The 18,267-nt window shown below is 41.0% G+C and overlaps 1 protein-coding gene and 1 long non-coding RNA gene across 3 annotated transcripts in view; one reads left to right on the forward strand and one right to left on the reverse strand.

The window, feature by feature from the left end:
- Window positions 1-376: 376 nt before the first annotated feature.
- vegfc (vascular endothelial growth factor c) overlaps window positions 377-18,267 on the reverse strand; it is a 98,176-nt gene continuing 80,285 nt past the window's right edge. Inside the window, exons 6-7 of one of the 2 annotated variants that reach the window (XM_040004157.1) lie at window positions 10,593-10,908; window positions 1,262-1,463 (exon numbers count right to left, since the gene is read on the reverse strand). In XM_040004157.1, the coding sequence (XP_039860091.1) occupies window positions 1,355-1,463; window positions 10,593-10,908 (425 nt within the window). In that variant the 3' untranslated portion in view covers window positions 1,262-1,354. Of the gene's footprint in view, window positions 1,464-10,592; window positions 10,909-18,267 lie in introns of both variants that reach the window. The other variant, XM_040004158.1, reaches the window with a different exon arrangement.
- On the forward strand, window positions 14,024-15,670 carry LOC120716615. The gene is made up of 2 exons (XR_005692005.1): window positions 14,024-14,394; window positions 15,038-15,670. It is a non-coding gene; the product is annotated as an uncharacterized LOC120716615 (long non-coding RNA).

Here is an 18,267-nt window from a genome sequence, read left to right on the forward strand (position 1 = left end):
TTCAGGATTGAAGTAGCAGTAAGAAGAGGCAGTCGTTTGTTAAGCTTAACGCAGGAATGCTTTACAAACATTCAGAGATGGACTTACACACTTGCTTTACTTCTCTCGGGATAACTTTGTCGGAGATGAAATGCCGGGTTGCTAGCGAAGCTCCAAATGCTATCCAGACCACCGACAGGTCCTGCATGCCACAGCCGCTCTATCACGTGATGCATACTGCTCGACGTGCTAACGTTCTGAGGTGAGTTACGGCGTGTTGCAAGTTTTGTGAGGTGCTTTCGTGATATTTAATGGATCGGATTACATTTTTTATTTTTCTCCGATATCCGATCCAGTAATTTAGGTCAGTATCGGACCGATACCGATACGTAATATCGGATCGGTCCATCTCTACTCAGAGTACATTGATTAGATACGGGCAGAATAAATGCCATTGCCAGAGTATACAGTTTACATTTCATTTCAGTGTAAAAGGCTCAAACAACTTCTCTGTAAAATATCTACGTAATATCTATCAAACATGCCTTGCATCCTCAGAGTCACTAGCTGCAGCTATTGTAATTGGAAAAACATGGTTCTTGATCATAATGTCTGTGTTTAGACATTGTAACAATAACACAGCGCTGCCACTATGGTTTGCCAGAGATCTTATTTGTGGAGTTTGAGTGTTCTCACTGGAACAGTGTGGACTTCTTCCAGGTATCCTCCCATAGGACGTTCATGCTCTGTAATTTAAAATTACCAGTTACTATGAACATTTAAGGCTGTCTGTCTGCTTGTGTTAGCCCAGCAATAAACTGGTGATCTGTTCTGCTGTGAAAGCTGTGATAACAGACTGGATAACAACCTAAATTAACAATATATAACATTCAGTATACTTTATTTCACAAATATATTTTATATGATACAAAAATACTGATCGGTGTATTTTTATGAAAAATACAGAAATTGCAAGAAAGTTGAAAAATAACCTTTAATAAATTATATAATCAATATCTGACATAAGAATACTGCGACATAATTGATACAAAAACCCCTCAAATATTTTAAGAGAAATTACTTAGACAGTATCTTAGAAAAAGTGTCTTTCCTTCCAATGTTCATCTCAGATCAGTCTCCCATAAAAATATCTTTATATCAAAATCAGTGCATTTATCACCTTCAACTCATCAGTTTCCCATATCTTCATCCTAATCACTAAGGTTTCCCCACATTTTTTAGGGCCCACACACATAGCTGCCCCCACATCTAATAGGGATACTTATGACCAGCAGATCTGAGGAGAATGGGTGATAATTTTTTTTTTTTTTTTTTAAGTTTAATATAATCTTGTTAATGTCCCATAGCATGGAGGTTAGTCTAGCCTTCTCCAGTGGGATGGAACACAGCGACATACTTCATCACTGAAGAAGAAACCTGGTTCACACCTTCGCCTTCTTACTTCACAGGAAGGCCTGACGCAACTGCAATGAAAAAAAAAAAAGACAGGACAGGATTAGCTTCAAAACCACTAACAGTCCAGTGTAGGTCAGGATATGTATTGTACAGTTTTAGTTAGCTGTTTACATACACTCATAGGCATATATCATGCCTATATATACAGATACATACAACAGGGCTCGCAAAATCGCTAGCCCGACGTCCCGGGGCTAGCGATTTTTCCAGTCAGACTACCAAAATCTATCTCTGCCCTGCCCGTCGGGCTATCATAGAAAGGAAAAATATATGTCAATGATTTTGCATTCTTTCGGAAATGTAGCTGGGTAATTATGTCATTGGCATCGGTGAGCCACTGTCAATATGTGACATATTGAAATCGCGTTTGAATTTGCGCTTGTTTATTGCTTCCACTTTGCAATCGCATGAACTGTGTATAGAGAGCGACAGTACTGATTGGTGAGTGATGATAATTTGTGCACCAATTCCTCTGACATTGTCTTATCAATCGTTAGCTTACTATGCAAACATGACAAGTGAAATCTCCCACAGCAAGCTTAAACATGTGAGAGGTTGATCGTGCAGAGAATCGCTGAGCTTATGTGAGTGCGTGTGTAAAAGCAGCAGGATATATATTTTAGTTCTGCTGAGCCAAATAAGACAGGTCAGGGTGAAGAAGTGACAGCCAAAGAAAAGCTTACCACAAAACGGAAAAGTTATGACAAATCAGACTATAAGGCAAAAAGAAAGTGCAGCGTTATGGTTTCATGGACAAAAGAATTTCTGTGGCTGCAATATGACGAGCTAAATAACCAGGGCTGCACATAAGTGGTCCGCAGGTGCGCATTCGCTGTCAAAATAAAAAATGCGCACAAGATAAGAAGTTGCAGCGCGTGTTTGCGTACATAGGATTTTCTGGAGGAGGACAGACAATTGTTTAGAACTCTTAAAGATGTCGAAGAAGCAAGCTCCTCTAAGCAATTACTTTGGTGTTCCTCCACCTCCAAAGAAATGTCAGAAGGAGTCCGAACCGCAAAAGAAGCGCGTATTCTCGGAAAAGTGGTTGCAGGAGGTGAGCTGGCTTCAAACAAATGATGAACGCACAGAGATTTGGTGCAGAATGTGCCGTGAAAATCCCACTCTAGCGGACAAAAACAGTGCTTTTTATATGGACGCAAACGCGCGTTGCAACTTCTTATCTGGTGCACGTCTTTTATTTTGACAGCAAATGTGCACATGCGGACCACTTATGTGCACCCGTGTAAATAACATAATGTTCTGCCGGGTGTGTTGTTGGTTTTCCCTCGATTTCTCGATATTTCATTTTCTTATCGTTGCCCAACATTATACCGGTATTACCGTGAACTGTACGATATGGCCCAGCCCTACTGACTACGGATACTGACTACAGAATGGAGCAGTTGTCAGCCAGCTCCTCTACATGAATGACATCGAGCTGTATACCAAGAGTGAACATCGATTCAGTGATATAACCTACTAGGATCTACAGCAATAAAATTGGAATGTTGGACTGAAGAATTGTAGTCAGATGGTAACGAAGAGAGGGAACATAGTCTGAGGGGATTGCACTACCAGACTGAAGGATTGGAAACATCGAGGACAGCTACAAGTACCTGGGAATACCACAGGCAAATGGGAACCACAAAGAGGCTACTAAGAAAGCCACAACCACCAAGTACCTGCAGAGGGTTAGGCAAGTCCTGAGGAGTCAGTTGAACGGGAAGAAAAAGATCTGGGCAATCAACACCTGCGTCCTGCTGGTGATCAGGTACCCTGCTGGGATGATAGCCTGGCCGAAGGAGGAGATAGAAGCCACTGACATCAAGAGAAGGAAGTTCCTTACCACCCATGGAGAGTGTCACCCCATAGGAGATGGAAGGACTAGTGAGTCTCAGAACCAATGTTCAGGATGAGACAACAAACATCCATGAAGATCACCATAATCGGCTGTGTGCTTAGTAAATACCTCAGGCAGCAGAAACCTGAGAAATAAGAGAAGCAAGGAGAAGAATCATCATGGAAGGACAGGCTTCTGCACGGTATGTACCACCGGCTGATATAGGAAATGACTGACATCCAGAAATCCTACCAGTGGCTGAACAAAGCTGGACTGAAAGATAGCGCGTAGGGACTAACTATGGTAGAACAGGAACAAGCTCTGAGCACAAGATCCATCGACACTGGGATCCACCCAGCAGGGCGCAAGATGCTTGCAGGCAGGGAATACATGGAATGCCATAACCAAGTGGCTGGCATAACATCTGTGCCGAATACGGCCTGGAAGTCCCGAGTTCAAAATGGGAGACACCCCAACGGGTGGTCGAGAATGACCATGCTAAGATCCTATGGGACTTCCAGATACAGATGGACAAAATGGTGATGGTTAACCAATCATATCGGGAGATATGTGACACACATAGTGGGTAAAATTAAATAACTGTATGGCATGCTCAAAGTAACTAATGAGCATGTCAACTTTTTTCTATTGACATGACATGTTTTCCTAATGTCAATAACAACCCATCCAATCCGCACGTAACAAAATCAAACCATAGATGTCCATAAATTCAGATGCCCATAAATTATGTGTAATAATTAGAAATGACATAGGGAAAAGGTACTGAACACACAAAGAAAGGGAGGTGCAAAAAAGCACAGAAAATCATGGCACCGGCTGAAATTTATTATCAGAACTAAAATCAGCTGGTTCTGTCTAATGGCCTCCAAATAATGGCCTATAAAAAGTGCCTCTTTACCAAGACACAAGAAACAGCTCATGATGGGTAAAATCAAGGCCATCTCTTAAGACCTTTTCAAACTTAGTTTTGCAAAGCATACTGATGGCAATGTTTACACAAGAATTTCTCTTTCCATAAAACTATTAAAAGAGCCATAATTCAGAAGTGGTAAGAACATAATTTTACTATAAACCGGCAACAACCAGGTACTCACTGCAAGATTTCAGACAAAGGGTTTAAAAGGAATTATCAGAAGAGTTGTCCAAGAACTAAGGATCACTTGTGGTGAGCAACATAAAATCCTGGAATCAGCAGGTACAATTGTTTCAAAGAAAACAATAAGTAATATGCTAGTTGCTATGGCCTGTATGCACGCTCACTATGCAAGGCTCCATTGCTAAAGAGCAAAAGGGATGTGGAAGGGGGTTTAAATTTAGCTGAACAACATTTAGATAGGCCTGTGAAATACTGGGAGAATACAGTCTGGTAGGATGTGACCAAAACTAAACTCTTTGGATGCCATAATACTCACCATGTTTGGAGTTCACAATATACTGCATATCTACAAATATACTTGGGCTCATACAGTCCCAATCAAAAGTTTAAGACCACTTGAAAAATGGCAAAAAAAAAAAAATCATATTTTGCATGGTTGCATCTTAACAAGGTTTTAAGTAGAGCTTCTACATGCAACAAGAAGAAATGGGAGTGAGACAAAACATTTTTTAACAACCCCCCCCAAAACAGAAATCAAAGTTCCAAACATGACCTCAGTAATGAGTAGCTCCACCGTTATTGTTGATCTCTTCAAAAATTTGTTGCAGCATGCTTGATGCAAGCGTTTCCATGAGGTGAGTGGGGACATTTCTCCAAGTGGTGAAGACAGTCGCATGAAGGGCATTTACTGTCTGGAACTGTTGTCTATTTTTGCAAACTTCCATTGTCATCCATCCCCTAAGGTTCTCAATTGGATTTACATCAGGGGAACATGCAGAATGGTCCAAAAGAGTGATTATTCTCCTGGAAGAAGTCCCTTGTCCTGCAGGCATTGTGTACTGTAGCGTTGTCTTGTTTAAAAACCCAGTCGTTACCACACAGTCATGACGGATGCTCTCTGCAACATCTGCAACATCAGCAGCCGTTTGATGCTCCCGCACCTCCTGAAGCTCTATTGCTCCATTGAAAGAAAAAACACCTCCACTGTGGTGTGTGCAAAACATCTCAGGTGGGATCTGCATGTCATGCAAGTAACACTGGAAACCATCAGTACCATCAAGGTTAAATTTTTTTCTCATCAGAGAATAAAACTTTCCTTCACCTTTCAGTGTCCCATGTTTGGTGCTCTCTTGCAAAGTCCAAACGGTCAGTTCAGTGGCACATTTTTGCACAGATTTGACATTTTAAAGGTATGTGGTCCTAAACTTTTGATCAGCTGTTAGACAGCCTGTTTCAGTTTAAGCATTGTTTTAAATAAATTGCATGCTCAAAAAAATGTTTTGTTGCACTCCCATTTCTTCTTGTTGCAGGTTAAGATCCAACCATACGATTTATTTATTTTTTTTGTCTTTTTTCAAGTGGTCTTAAACTTTTGATTGGGACTGTATATATCCCTGTACATATGTGTAATAAATGTTCTGTGTTCTGTATCCCACAAGCCTGCAAGTTCTCACTTCAGCCAACACAGCTTTAAGACAAACACTTTCCTGTATGTTAAAAAGGTCAAAGGTTACAAATAGTAGCCCAAACTACTCCCTTTAGAGTTACCAAATGATTTATAGCCAATGCCAGATTTACCAGAGCTTTCAACACAACAGAACAATGTGAATGTTTAAATTTCTTACTTTCCATCTTGATGCAATTAATCTTCTTTGAAATTATCTGGATTTTTTTAGCCTAATAAGAAAAAAGTCAAATAACTGACTACTTAGCTATTTTGGATATAAAAAAAATGTTCATTTCTCAGTCATAATTGGCAACAGAAAAAGAGCTTACATATCTTAAAATGATATGTCCTAGCTCATGTTTGGTTGACTATAACCTAAAACGTAGGCCTCATTGTCCAAACAGACAGACAAGCCTTGTAGCCAAGGAAGTTTAAGGAACAAACAATGATCTAATCCTTTATTATACATACTTTATCATTATAAATTCTGCAATCGCCCATGCTTTTTCAGCTGCACAGGGTCTCACGTGGTGAATGACAGAATATTTAGTTGCTGTTACTTAATATGACCAATAAAGCCCCTTTGAAATACACAGATGAGTTCAAATGGACAAGCATAATTTCTTTTAGACACATGTTCATAGTTACATATGCATAATGATCAGATCCCAGACACTAGATTCCTACTGTTATGTGCTACTCATAAATCACACTCAGACAGGGTCACAGTGGGTTGAAAGTGGACCAGATGGAAGGATGTGTGTGTATGTGTGCACGTTTCCTCCTGTGCCATAGAGGAAATGGTTAACTGACAGCTAGGAGAAGTCATTAGCACACTAGGGTCTTGTGTTACACACAGTTGTACTGCAACAAACCCCTACATACAGGTGTGGGATCAGTGCCTTACACAGTGCCACTAACATCCTGAAGGTTTGAGTGTGTGCATTTATGTGTAGCTGTAGAGATCTTTTCCATAAAAGTGAAAAAAAAAATGAATTGCAAAGTACATCATTAATTAAAAAATACTTGGTACATACAGTAAATCTGCTAAAATGTTTATACCAGCATGCTTCACCTACCAAGTCAGTAAGGTAAGGAGTGAGGAGTCACAAAACACTGACCAGAAAATAGAAAAGAAAGCTTTTATTATTGCATGTAGAGGGCTGGGCATTCCTCGCTACACTGTACAGCATACACTACATTGTTAAGTTTCTAAACACAAACTTAACAATGTAGACATAGAAGAGCCACCTCCACAGGACAAGACTCAGTCCATCTGCATCTAAAGGACAAAGGTCACTCTTTCGAGGATGCCAATATTCACATTTTGGACAGAGAGGACAGATGAGTTCGAAAGAGGAGTGAAAGAAGCCATTTACGTCCACTGTGAGCGACCATCTTTGGTGGTTTACAACACCAGCTGTCTGCCATCTACCATCAGCTATAATCCAGTTTTAAGATCCCTTCCCAGACGCCTTAACGCCCACTCACATCCTGGGCCATCTGACCTCAGGAAATCACATGATAGGGTGGAGCTAGGTTTCACAATGAGCTCACCTGAAACCTTGGCTGACTGTGACCTACACCCATTTTCACACCTTGGCTCATGTGATTAGGTAGAGGATCATTAGGGGGTCCTTTTGTCCCTCTCAGGGGGATTATCCCACAGGGCTTAAATCTGGGACTCTACACCATTTGACCCTAGAACTGAAGAAGCTTCTCGGATGAGAGGTGAAACGTCTTCAAGCAACTTAAAGAAGTCCAGACGCTTTTCTTTCCAAGCTCCTCAGACAACAGGGTAACACAGCTGGGCCTAATCTGACATAACAAGACAGGGAAGAAGCAATACACTAACACAGGACACAGCTCTATCAAAATAAAACAGGAAACATGAGACAGAGACTAAGACGCAAACTTGACACTGTGATCAGTGAAGAACAGACATGAGAACACAACTAACTTGACATGACACATGGAACACAGGGGAGGCACAGTAACAAAACTAACAAATATAACCGGGGCATAACTAAGGAACCTCGAAATACAAATGACCGTAAGAAAAATGATACCAAATCAAAGTTTATTCAAAATCAGAAACTGTCATAAACACTGGGTCCCCAGACTCAGGACCATGACACAGCCACTATAAAACTTATGATTTTATAAAATATGATGCAATGCTGTCGATTAAATCAAGTATTAAGTGCTTAAAATAAACTCAATCTAAACATCTGCAACAGTAATATTAATCCATATAACACTGATGGTAACACCTTGCTGCAAAATAATAAAGATAGAAAATAAATACTTTTACTTTTGATCATTTATGGAAAATAAATTTATTGTAGCCATTATCTAACTCTCTGTGAATAGTACTCATGGTCATTGATCAATGGTCATATTAATAATAATGAAAGTGAGCTTGAAACTCATTGTTAGCTAGTGATCTGATCCTAGTTTTAGTCATTGTGCATCTGGACCATGTATAAATCCAGGCATTTTTCCTACTGAAAATGCAAATGATTTTTTGTGATTTGGCACTATATAAATAAAACTGAATCAAACTGAACTGAAAACACTGCATCCAGAACAACAAAAACAACTTTCTAGGAAACCCTTCCCTAGTTTATTGACCATGCATCAAAACTAATAACCTGATGTTTTCTTTGAAGTTATTTTGGTCCCTGTTGGTTTCTTCTTCAGTGTGCATCACCCGTCCCTGAAGCAATAAATCATTCCAACTTATACTGCTACCTCAAGCCTCAACCATAGGTACAATATCCTATTTTTGGACATCTGTGTTTGGTTTATGCCTCATGTAAAAGAGCTTTCTGTCATACTGTTAGGTTATCTGAACATAAATCTTGTCCAAATGTATATAAAGTCTCTGAATGTTGATCTAGGAAAACCTGTAGGCTTATAATAACTTTACAAACCTTTCCAAAATGATCTATTTTCTATCTATTTTTGAATATTTTGCATCTGGTGATCTCTTTTAGTCAAATCTGTCATGATCCTGGGTCTTTTGACCCAGCATTTTGAGTTTTAGTTTATGTTTAAGCCCTTCAGGTTTTCTAAGTTCATTTTTTATCATGCCTAGGTTGTTATAGTTCTTTGTTATTAGATTCCCCTTGTGTCTTCCACCCATGTTAAGTCTCCCTTGCCCTTCATGTGTTTCATGTCTGTGTCTTACGTTGTCTAGTTCAGGTTGTCATGTCTGCGTCTTATGTTTCCTGTTTTATTTTGAAGAGGTCTGGTGTTCCTGTGTTCATCGTGTTTAGTTTTACTCTTCCACTGTGACGTCGTTATGTTCATGTGTGTCAGCTGTCCCCCATGTGTTCCCACTTCTCTCATTAGCCTCCTGTGTGTATTTAGTCTGTGCGTTCTCATTCAGTCTTTGTCGGATCGTCTGTGTTGTTCCCATACCAAGTCCTGTGTTCAGGTTTTCATATATATATGCCCACCCAGCAGTCCTCCCTGTGTTCCAGAGGCTCAGGAGAGTTCAGTCCACAACCATCATCTCCACCATCACTACTGCATGCATTTCAGTCTATAGCTCAGTCATTAGCTCTGTTAGCAGCCCAGTCCAGAGTTCATTTTCCTGTGTTTCCGTTAGCTCAGCCCTTTGCCCACTGTGCAGCTCAGCCATCTCCCCAGTGTTCAGCTCCGTCATCTGTTCCACCACCCGCTCAGCCTTCTGTTCAGCCAGTGGTCTCTGCCCTTACTGGTCCTGCATCTGCGTCAGCTGGAGGGCCCTCGGAGCCTGTCTAGCCACCTGCCACGTCAGCTGGAGGGCCCAAGGAGCCCATCCAGCCACCTGCAGGGCCCGAGGAGCCCGTCCAGCCACCTGCCATGCCACCTGCGGCTCCGTCGCCTGGTCCAGCTTCTGCACCGCCTGGTCCAGCTTCTGCACCTCGGAATCGCCGGCCACTTTCCGGGCCACCAGCTGGATGTCGCTGCCGTCCGCACGGTCGGCCGCCAGAACTGTTTCCACGCCGCTGCCGCTCGCACGGTCGGCCGCCAGAACTGTTTCCACACCGCTGCCATCCGCACGGTCGGCCGCCAGAACTGTTTAGACTCTGGTGCTGCTGTCCTCCGGGTTGGCCCACTGAACTGAGCTTTGGACTGTCCCCTGTGCTTCTGGTGGACATTTTGTTTTGGACTTTGTTTGGAATTTAGTCTGTGCGTTCTCATTCAGTCTTTGTCGGGTCATCTGTGTTGTTCCCATGCCAAGTCCTGCGTTCAGGTTTTCATATATATATGCTCATCATCATTGCCATGTTTAGAGTTTTGTTTGTTTTTCTGTTTGCCAGGGTTTTTCATAGTCCGTGCTTCCTTTCTAGTTTACCCAGTTTAGGTTATTGCTTAGTTTGCATTGTTTTTGCCCTTTTATTTTGTACTGTTCTGTCTGCCTTAATAAACAGCTAATCATCAGTTAAGTTTGAGTTTTAGAATGTCTGTACCTGGGTCCATTCTTCACATTCCACGCAGTTTGCCTCGGCAGACTGTGACAAAATCTATGCGTCTAAAACTTTAAAAGACGTTGATTTAACGTGGCTGATAACAGTCTTTGGTGTATCTAATCGGTTATGTATAAGCTTAGATTTAATATTCACGCTGTTGATTGAAGACAAGGTTCTATCTATTCCAATCCCATTATTCTTGCCAACAATGTTATTTTAAATGAGTAAACGGCAGATGGAAGGTAGTGAACTTCTGACATCTTTCCTTACCTGCATGTGGCTTGGTGGAACCTCCTTCCTTTCAGGAAGCACTTATTTGGCGACTCATTGCATTCACAGGAGCACTTTGTCTTGTTGAGAGGCTGATGTCTTGGGCATGTCTTGCTGCATGTGCACTGACAGGTCTCCTTGTTGAATACATAGCTCTGTGGGCAGGATAGGCTAGGTGGCAAGTTGCAAACACACTGGCAGGTATTGCGATTCAAGTGATGGTTAGGACCACAGTCTTGAGTTTGGTGGCACACACACTGACAACTTTCCACGTCCAGTTTCTTATTGGGGCCGCATAAATCTGCTGAGAATATGTCTGTAGAGTTGGAAGAAAGAGAGACACTGATGAAGTTGGTTACTTAAACTTAGCATGAACTACATAGATCAGCACAAACTGATGGCCAAACATTCTACTTCAGGATTTTCTGGTACAGAGCAGAATTACTTTCTCACACAGATCCAGGTAGAATAGAATAGATTGAATAGAATTTTTTTTTCCATTAATAGATTTCCATTAAATACACTGCAGAGTCCTGGCCTGACGAGGTAGCTCTTCTGTGTTGTGCCATCCGCTTCGCCAGAGGTTGTTTGGTTTCCCCGCTGTATAAATCCTGGCAATCCTCCTGGCAATTAACAGTGTACACTATATTACTCTGTTTGTGTCGGGGGACCCGATCCTTGGGGTGGACCAATTTTTGGCGCAGCGTGCTTTGGGGTTTAAAAGCCACAGAAACCCGGTGTTTAGAAAAAATGCGTCTCAACTGTTCCGATACTCCTGACACATACAGGATCACTACAGGTTTTCTCTTAGGCAACGGCTGTCCATTTTTACAAGAAAAGGGAAAAGCCATCTCTGAATCGAGGAGGGGGCTTAAGGGTACATCTTTCTAGTGATGGGATTTCCGGCTCTTTTTAGAGAACCGGCTCTTTCGGCTCGGCTCACTAAAAAGAGCCGGCTCTTTCGGCTCCGAACCGGCTCTTCAGGTTGTTTTGTTGCTTTAATTAATTTATTATTAACAATAATATAAAATTATGCACAAAAGGAATTACTGATGTAAAAAAAAAGTGGTTTTATTTATATATGCTTAAATATAAATATATGCGGTGGCCCGTAGAGACAAAGCACGTACAAACTCCAAAACACATTTCTAGCGTTAACTGAACTTCCAAAACAGAGCTACCTAGATCACTTAAATTATACAATTGAAAGCATATGTGTATTGTTTGTATATTTATACACAAGCACTCATATATATATTCAAATGATTTAAAAAAAATTTTAATTTACCTGTTACTACCACACACCAAATCCGGTCGTTGGTACTTCCTGGCTTGTGTAGCCACTAGGTAACAAATGCTCAACACTGCGCCCTAGCATCCTGGAGCACTTCTGTTGTCTTTTGTACGTGTTTTGGAGTTTGTACGTGCTTTGACTCTAGGGTACCGTAAATATACTGTTAAATTATAATATTATTTTATGCCATGTTATACCCCTAATTAAACATTGTGAATTATTATGTAGTTTTAGTTTGCATTATTCTCCTGAATTAGAAGAAGCTGATAACTATTGCATTTGTTAAACTGATTTGCATTACATTAGACTGCTGATTTATTGTGGATGAATGATATTGTTTTATGATGTTATAAGAAATACTGTTTGCAGAAAGTCATCGCCTTATTTGTCTGATTAGAAGAGAACAGAGCATGCTGGAGTTTTCTGCCCCATCTCAGCAGGAGCAGATAAACGGGGAGCCAAGGTCGTAGCTTAGGCGGCGTGTGAGAGAAAAGCATGTGAATGTTTAGGCTTTTATGATAAGGTGGAGGCACCAGAGGCTATAAGAGTTTGATCAATGCTCCACCATTTTGAGATCTGAGGCTGTCTGCATAAAGTGTCCATCTCCCACGCGTGTGACTATTAAAATCATCGTTTGACTTAACCCGGCCGGACCAGTGTTGTTATTGTGGTTTTTCTCTTGTCTCCATCCCCAATTTTTGAACTCGTAACAGCTTGGGGGCTCGTCCTGTGGTATTGGGGTGAAAGTTAGAGGATTGGACGGTCCGAGGTTGTCGAACGGACAGGCACAAGCCAGTGGTCTGACATGAGTGGGCATAAGCCGGCTTATCCAAAGGTAAGGCACTACCTGTTGAATTATTTCCAAAGTGTGCCAAATTGGACATGATTAAATTAAAAGTCTACTCACTGAAATTACTGGTAGAGTGTCTGTTTTGATTTTGATGAGGATCCGCGTGTGTCTAATGCAGTTAAAGTCGGTTAAGAGTATTTAATGAAGTTGAAAAAGTATGAAAGAAATGCTGGGTTACAGTCCCAAGGAATTGAGTTAGAGTCTCAAGTAGTTTGGTAGGGAATTGGTCATGTCGTTGGTTAAAGTCCAAATTGGTTATAAGTGTGGACCTGTGTGATTATAAGTGAGGGAAACGGCTCCATTGACCTCTAGGTTGCACTTGCCTTAGTCAGACTCTTGTTTTAGGGTGTTGACTGTTGTTTCAAATTGTTATAAATTATTATAGGACGGCAGTCGGAAACTGCTAAGAAGCGCATTGCTCAGAGGTAACGCTTGCCGGGGTTGGGGACGCCCAATGCCTGTCCTCTTTGAGGGATAGTCAGTTGGTTACTGTGGAACCTGGGGCACTCCAGAACAACTAAGTGGTTTCACCACTTCACCGTCGGAAACGGTGTTATGTGCTTTTTTGGACACAGTTAAATTGAGCTAGGTTTTTTAGAAATTAGGCCAGAGACTGTTCCAGAAGTAACAGATACTGGTTGATTGATTACAAAAAAGTTATCTTTCTTCGGTTGGACCCGTTATGGTAAAATTTGTCGAAATTTGGTAGGCGCTAAATCTGTCAGGCCTGTCAGTGTTTGTAAATATAAGCCGTCTTTGTAATATAGAATGATAGAGCTTTGGGTGGCTGTGAGACTGTGTGTGACGTGCAGCTTCAGCGCTGCGAGCTATTTTTAGATGGTGTGTGAACATGCAAATGCTGCTGTGAAGCACACAGAGGACTTTTGCTTCCTGTTTAGCGTGTTTTTGAGTTTTATAATTATGATTTGCAAACAATGATACATGCCTGTAATTAAAACGCTGATTTTGCTGATTATAATTGTTGTGGATAGGCGTAGCTTTGGGTCACGTGGTGTCAGTAATAGTGATTGCTATATCACCTGTTCACGGCCCGAGGGAAATTTTTGTGAATGAGTGGGTGATGGGGGAAGTCGACTTTTGCTGACCGCTCAAGCTTAGAATGTTTTTGTTCACTGTTTTCTACGGATTTTAAGGATTTGACAACAAATAAAGGAGTTTTAACTTGGAACTTTGACTAACGTTTTAGACAGCGGGCGCGTCAACATTATTCCCCTATTCAGCTGCTCGGCGACTCAAAGGCTTGACAGTCGCCAATAATAATATTATAAATAAGGTTTTGAATGACTACGCTGAATGTTTGATGTTTGGCTGGGTTTTGATATAGAAGAGACAAATCGTGCATGATTTAGACCGGCACTTTAGTCGGCAGAGTAAGATTGTGATGAAAATGATATTAAATAAATCTCTTAGTGTGTTGATACAGGTGGCTACGGGCCTGGACCAACTGCCCCCACAAGCACAGCGGCCAAAGCAAAATTATAGTAATGGAAACCACACTCAGCAAGAATCAGCAGCTGTGGAAAAGACAGCAGCTAGCAGAGAATTAGAGGAGAAATTAAGAGAAGTTTTAACACATAAAATTGGGGCCAACAGACTTGTGGAGGTTGGGAAGGCGTCCGGAGCATCACAACAAAAAGGTGAAACAAAAACACACACAAGCAGAGTAATGTGAGAGAGAGGCACGTGCTAGAGGAATGCCTTGTTTGAGAAAAAAAAGTTAAATTAACCCACCTACAAACGCACATACACGCAATGAAGAAACAGCTTACATTCATGAACACGTGAAGATTTTCCAATAAGGTTAAAGCAGCGAAACTTAATATACACCTGTTGTTAAATAATAAAGTTTATCCACTACTAACAAATAAACTTTCTGGGTTGCAGGACAACAACTTAACTACAAAAAAAAAAAAAAGACACTGGTCTGAGCAACCAGTGAAGACACAACAAATTTAGTGGTAAAAAGATTCAAATTGTGACATGTTTTCTGCTGATTGATTAATACAAGTGATTACTGAATGAAAGAAAAGTCCATTTTTGGGCTTTTAAACATGATCTTAAGAATTTTAACATGTACCTGTGTTGTCCTGTCAGCTTGGCGGGTCATGAGTGGATTATATGGTGAGAAAAAACAAAAAAAGGGGGAGAGAAGGCTGACACAGGGCCTGGCCCCGTTGTTTCTCCCCTCTCTGAATAACACAGCCAACACAACATCATTTTCCTGTTTGTCTGTTTTTGTTTTGTGTTTGTTTTGTTTTTCCTCTTTATGTTTGATTACAGGCTGCTTTGTCGGCCCGGAAAGCCGAGGCTGACCCTGGACTCCTGCTCTCCCCTCTACCATCTTTGATGTGACCCTGACCAAATGCTATAGCAGCTGGACCCACAACAACAACTTGAAGATGTCAACAGTGCTGCAGGAAAACGATCTCATGCAGCGGAGACGGAGAGCGTTAAACCCAAGGCCCGTTTCACTACACGGGGGAGATTTCCAGACAGCTTCAGCTGACAGAGCTGTGACGAGACGCCCATTAAGCCCAGAGGAAAAGTGAGGCCGAGCAAGACAATGCTGACCTTAACAACTCTGCATTAAAACTGTGCAGGACAGTGACGGACCAACACTGATGATCGGGCAGCAAAAAAGGCGTGCCAGAGACAGGAGGAGTAACTGAGGTCAGGAGGCACCTCGGAATGAACAAAGGCACCAGGAGAAAATAAGCTGAAGGCACAGGTGTCGGGGCTCGGCCAGGAGCTGACCTCTGAGAAGAGCCGAACAGCAGAGCTGTAGAAGGCCGTGGAGCAAAGCAAGGCTCAGGAGGAGCTGGCTGATAATTAAACCCATCAGGCTTGGAGTCCCAGACACAGGACTTGAAATCAGGCCGGAGCTTGCTGGAGCAGGAGGTCGCCAAACCTGACGAAAAAGCTCCAACAGCAGGAGCAAGCCCTGAAGGAGCTACAGAAGCAAAAGGGTCAAGTTAAGGAGGAGCGGAACAAGGAGAAGATCCAGGGCACTGGAGAAAAGCACTGCCTCAATTGGGGCCAGAACCAGCATGGACAGAACTTTGAGCAGCAGCACCAACGGATGCAAACGGACTGAAAAGGAGGAGGGCAGGACCCCAGGGCACGCTTCAGGCCGTGGTTTACCCAGAACACCAGAACAGGAAAGTGATGAACACAAACACCCACACAAACACACACATCCACATGCACTGACTCAGAATGAAGAGAAACACACATATGCACATATGCACTCGTTGATTGAGTGAGAAATGACACACACACACGTGCAAAAAAATCGAAATGCTGATTCAATTCACTGAGAAATGACACACACACATTCACAAGCTTGTTCAATGAAGAGTGATACACACACACACGCTGATGCAATGAAGAATGCTTTACTAACAAATGTTGCACACAAACATCCAAATACGGAGTCGGTTACAACAACAAGAACCCATTGATTGTTTATTGGTTAAATGCATTTCATGCCACACAGAATGTGCAGAAAATAGGTTTAAATATTAAACAAATTTCTTTCAGTCAGAGAATGTTGCATATAATTAAATTTTTGCTTGATGCATAAAGTTAAAAGATTAAAACTAATAAAACAAGTTTTAAAAGGAGACTTTTCCATTTGATTACATTTTGTATGATGGATTATGCAGAAAAAGTAGAATTGGGCTGAAAGATCTATCACTTTATCACCTGTTCAGGTTGTAAATTGTGTTTTTAAAAAGTAACTAAGTAACTAAGTAATTAATTACTTTTGAAAATAAGTAATCAGTAAAGTAACTGGATTACTTTTTTGGGAAAGTAATCACTAATTAGTTACTGATTACTTTTTTCAAGTAACTTGACCAACACTGTTTAGCACTATATAATTTTTTTTTAATTTGAACTGAATTACACTGTGTATGTATCTGACTGAAGATAGATGGTAGATATTAATAACAATGACAACATGTTTAAGGCAATAATAAAAGAATTCAAAATGAACTGATTATCTGATTGTACAAATTTCAAATCATATAAGGGAAATAATTTTTTGAGAAGAATAAGTCAGCTAGGAGTGGCATGGTGGTTAGGACTGTTTCCTCACCAGAGATGGGCAGTAACGCGTTACTGTAATCTGATTACTTTTTTCAAGTAACAAGTAAAGTAAGGGATTACTATTGCAAAAACGGTAATTAGATTACCGTTACTTTCCCGTAGGAACGCTGCGTTACTAAAACCGTGATTTTTTGAGAGAATGTCTCATGACAGTGACGTAAGCGAGTGCGACGTTAGTGACAACAGCTGTGTGCAGATCAACAGTGGATAATATATCGAGTGCGGGAGAGAGTATGAGCGTGCAGCATTTAAAGCGTGGAAGTACTGACCTTACTTTGAGTTTGATTCCATAAAAAGTGACAAAAAATATTAGCGTCTGCTGTGCGTGGGAAGAAAACTTCTTTTTACAGCGAAAAAAAGCCCTAAACAAGCACCGAGTGCGCAACGACTTAATGGGAAATTCACAGAGAAACTTGCGGATTCTTCAACTGACCGCTACGCACACCTGCACCAGGGCAAACCACTCTGCACACATACATAAAAAAGACATCCTCATTATTATGAGTGAATAGTGTTATCATGTAAGGTTACTCTGAATTTCCTCTAATAGTTATATCTAATCTAATTGAATCTCTCTACTCTAACCTTAAATACCAACAATAATATTTCACAGCCCACAGGCTTCATTATAGTCATTAGATTTCTAAACAAGGCTACAATACAGTCAACTCACAATAACTTACATGACATGAAAGAGGTTGTATAGGAATTTTGGTGTTGTAGTTTACCTGCACTATAAAGCCTAGCTTTCTGCCATGAACCTGGCTGCAGATGAAAATGAAACTTGTCTTTTCGATTCTAGAACTTTGCAACTGGTCTCACAGAAACTGCTAATTTGTCCTTTTTTCAGTTTATTGAGTTTGTTGAATTTTTTGGTCTCAGTTGAATTTGCTTGTGTTGTTGTACATGTAGTGTTTTGTCAGTGACACCACTTTTGTAATTTTGCTCCGTACCCTGTGTCCAATTATTATGTGATTAAAATACATGCTTTCAATAGATATTTTCAAAAGTACTGCATGAACTGTTTAGATATTACAGCTGTATTTACATATTGTTCCCATTTTTAAAGGTTCAACAGTCACTGCACAACATATTGTTCAATGTAAGGATTGTTATTGATGCTTGGATGAAAATCTATTTCACTTATTGTTTGGCTGAAGTCTACAACCCTGTGCCATCACAAATGCAGTATCTCCTCCATTGAGACACTGCCAGGCCTTTGCAGTCTGCCATAGTGTCAAGTACTACCCAGTGGGGTCCAAACCCTTTTCTAGGTCTCCGCAAAATAAACTGGACAAGCTGAGAGCCAGGATTACAACACAATGAGAAATAAGAGAGCTCTAATTTTCACTGAGACCTGGCTTTCAGAAAAAGTTCCAAGACTGCTGTTCAGATACAAA

Source organism: Simochromis diagramma, unplaced genomic scaffold (assembly GCF_900408965.1).
Source record: "Simochromis diagramma unplaced genomic scaffold, fSimDia1.1 OVJJ01000565.1, whole genome shotgun sequence".
Classification (NCBI taxonomy): Eukaryota; Metazoa; Chordata; class Actinopteri; order Cichliformes; family Cichlidae; genus Simochromis; species Simochromis diagramma.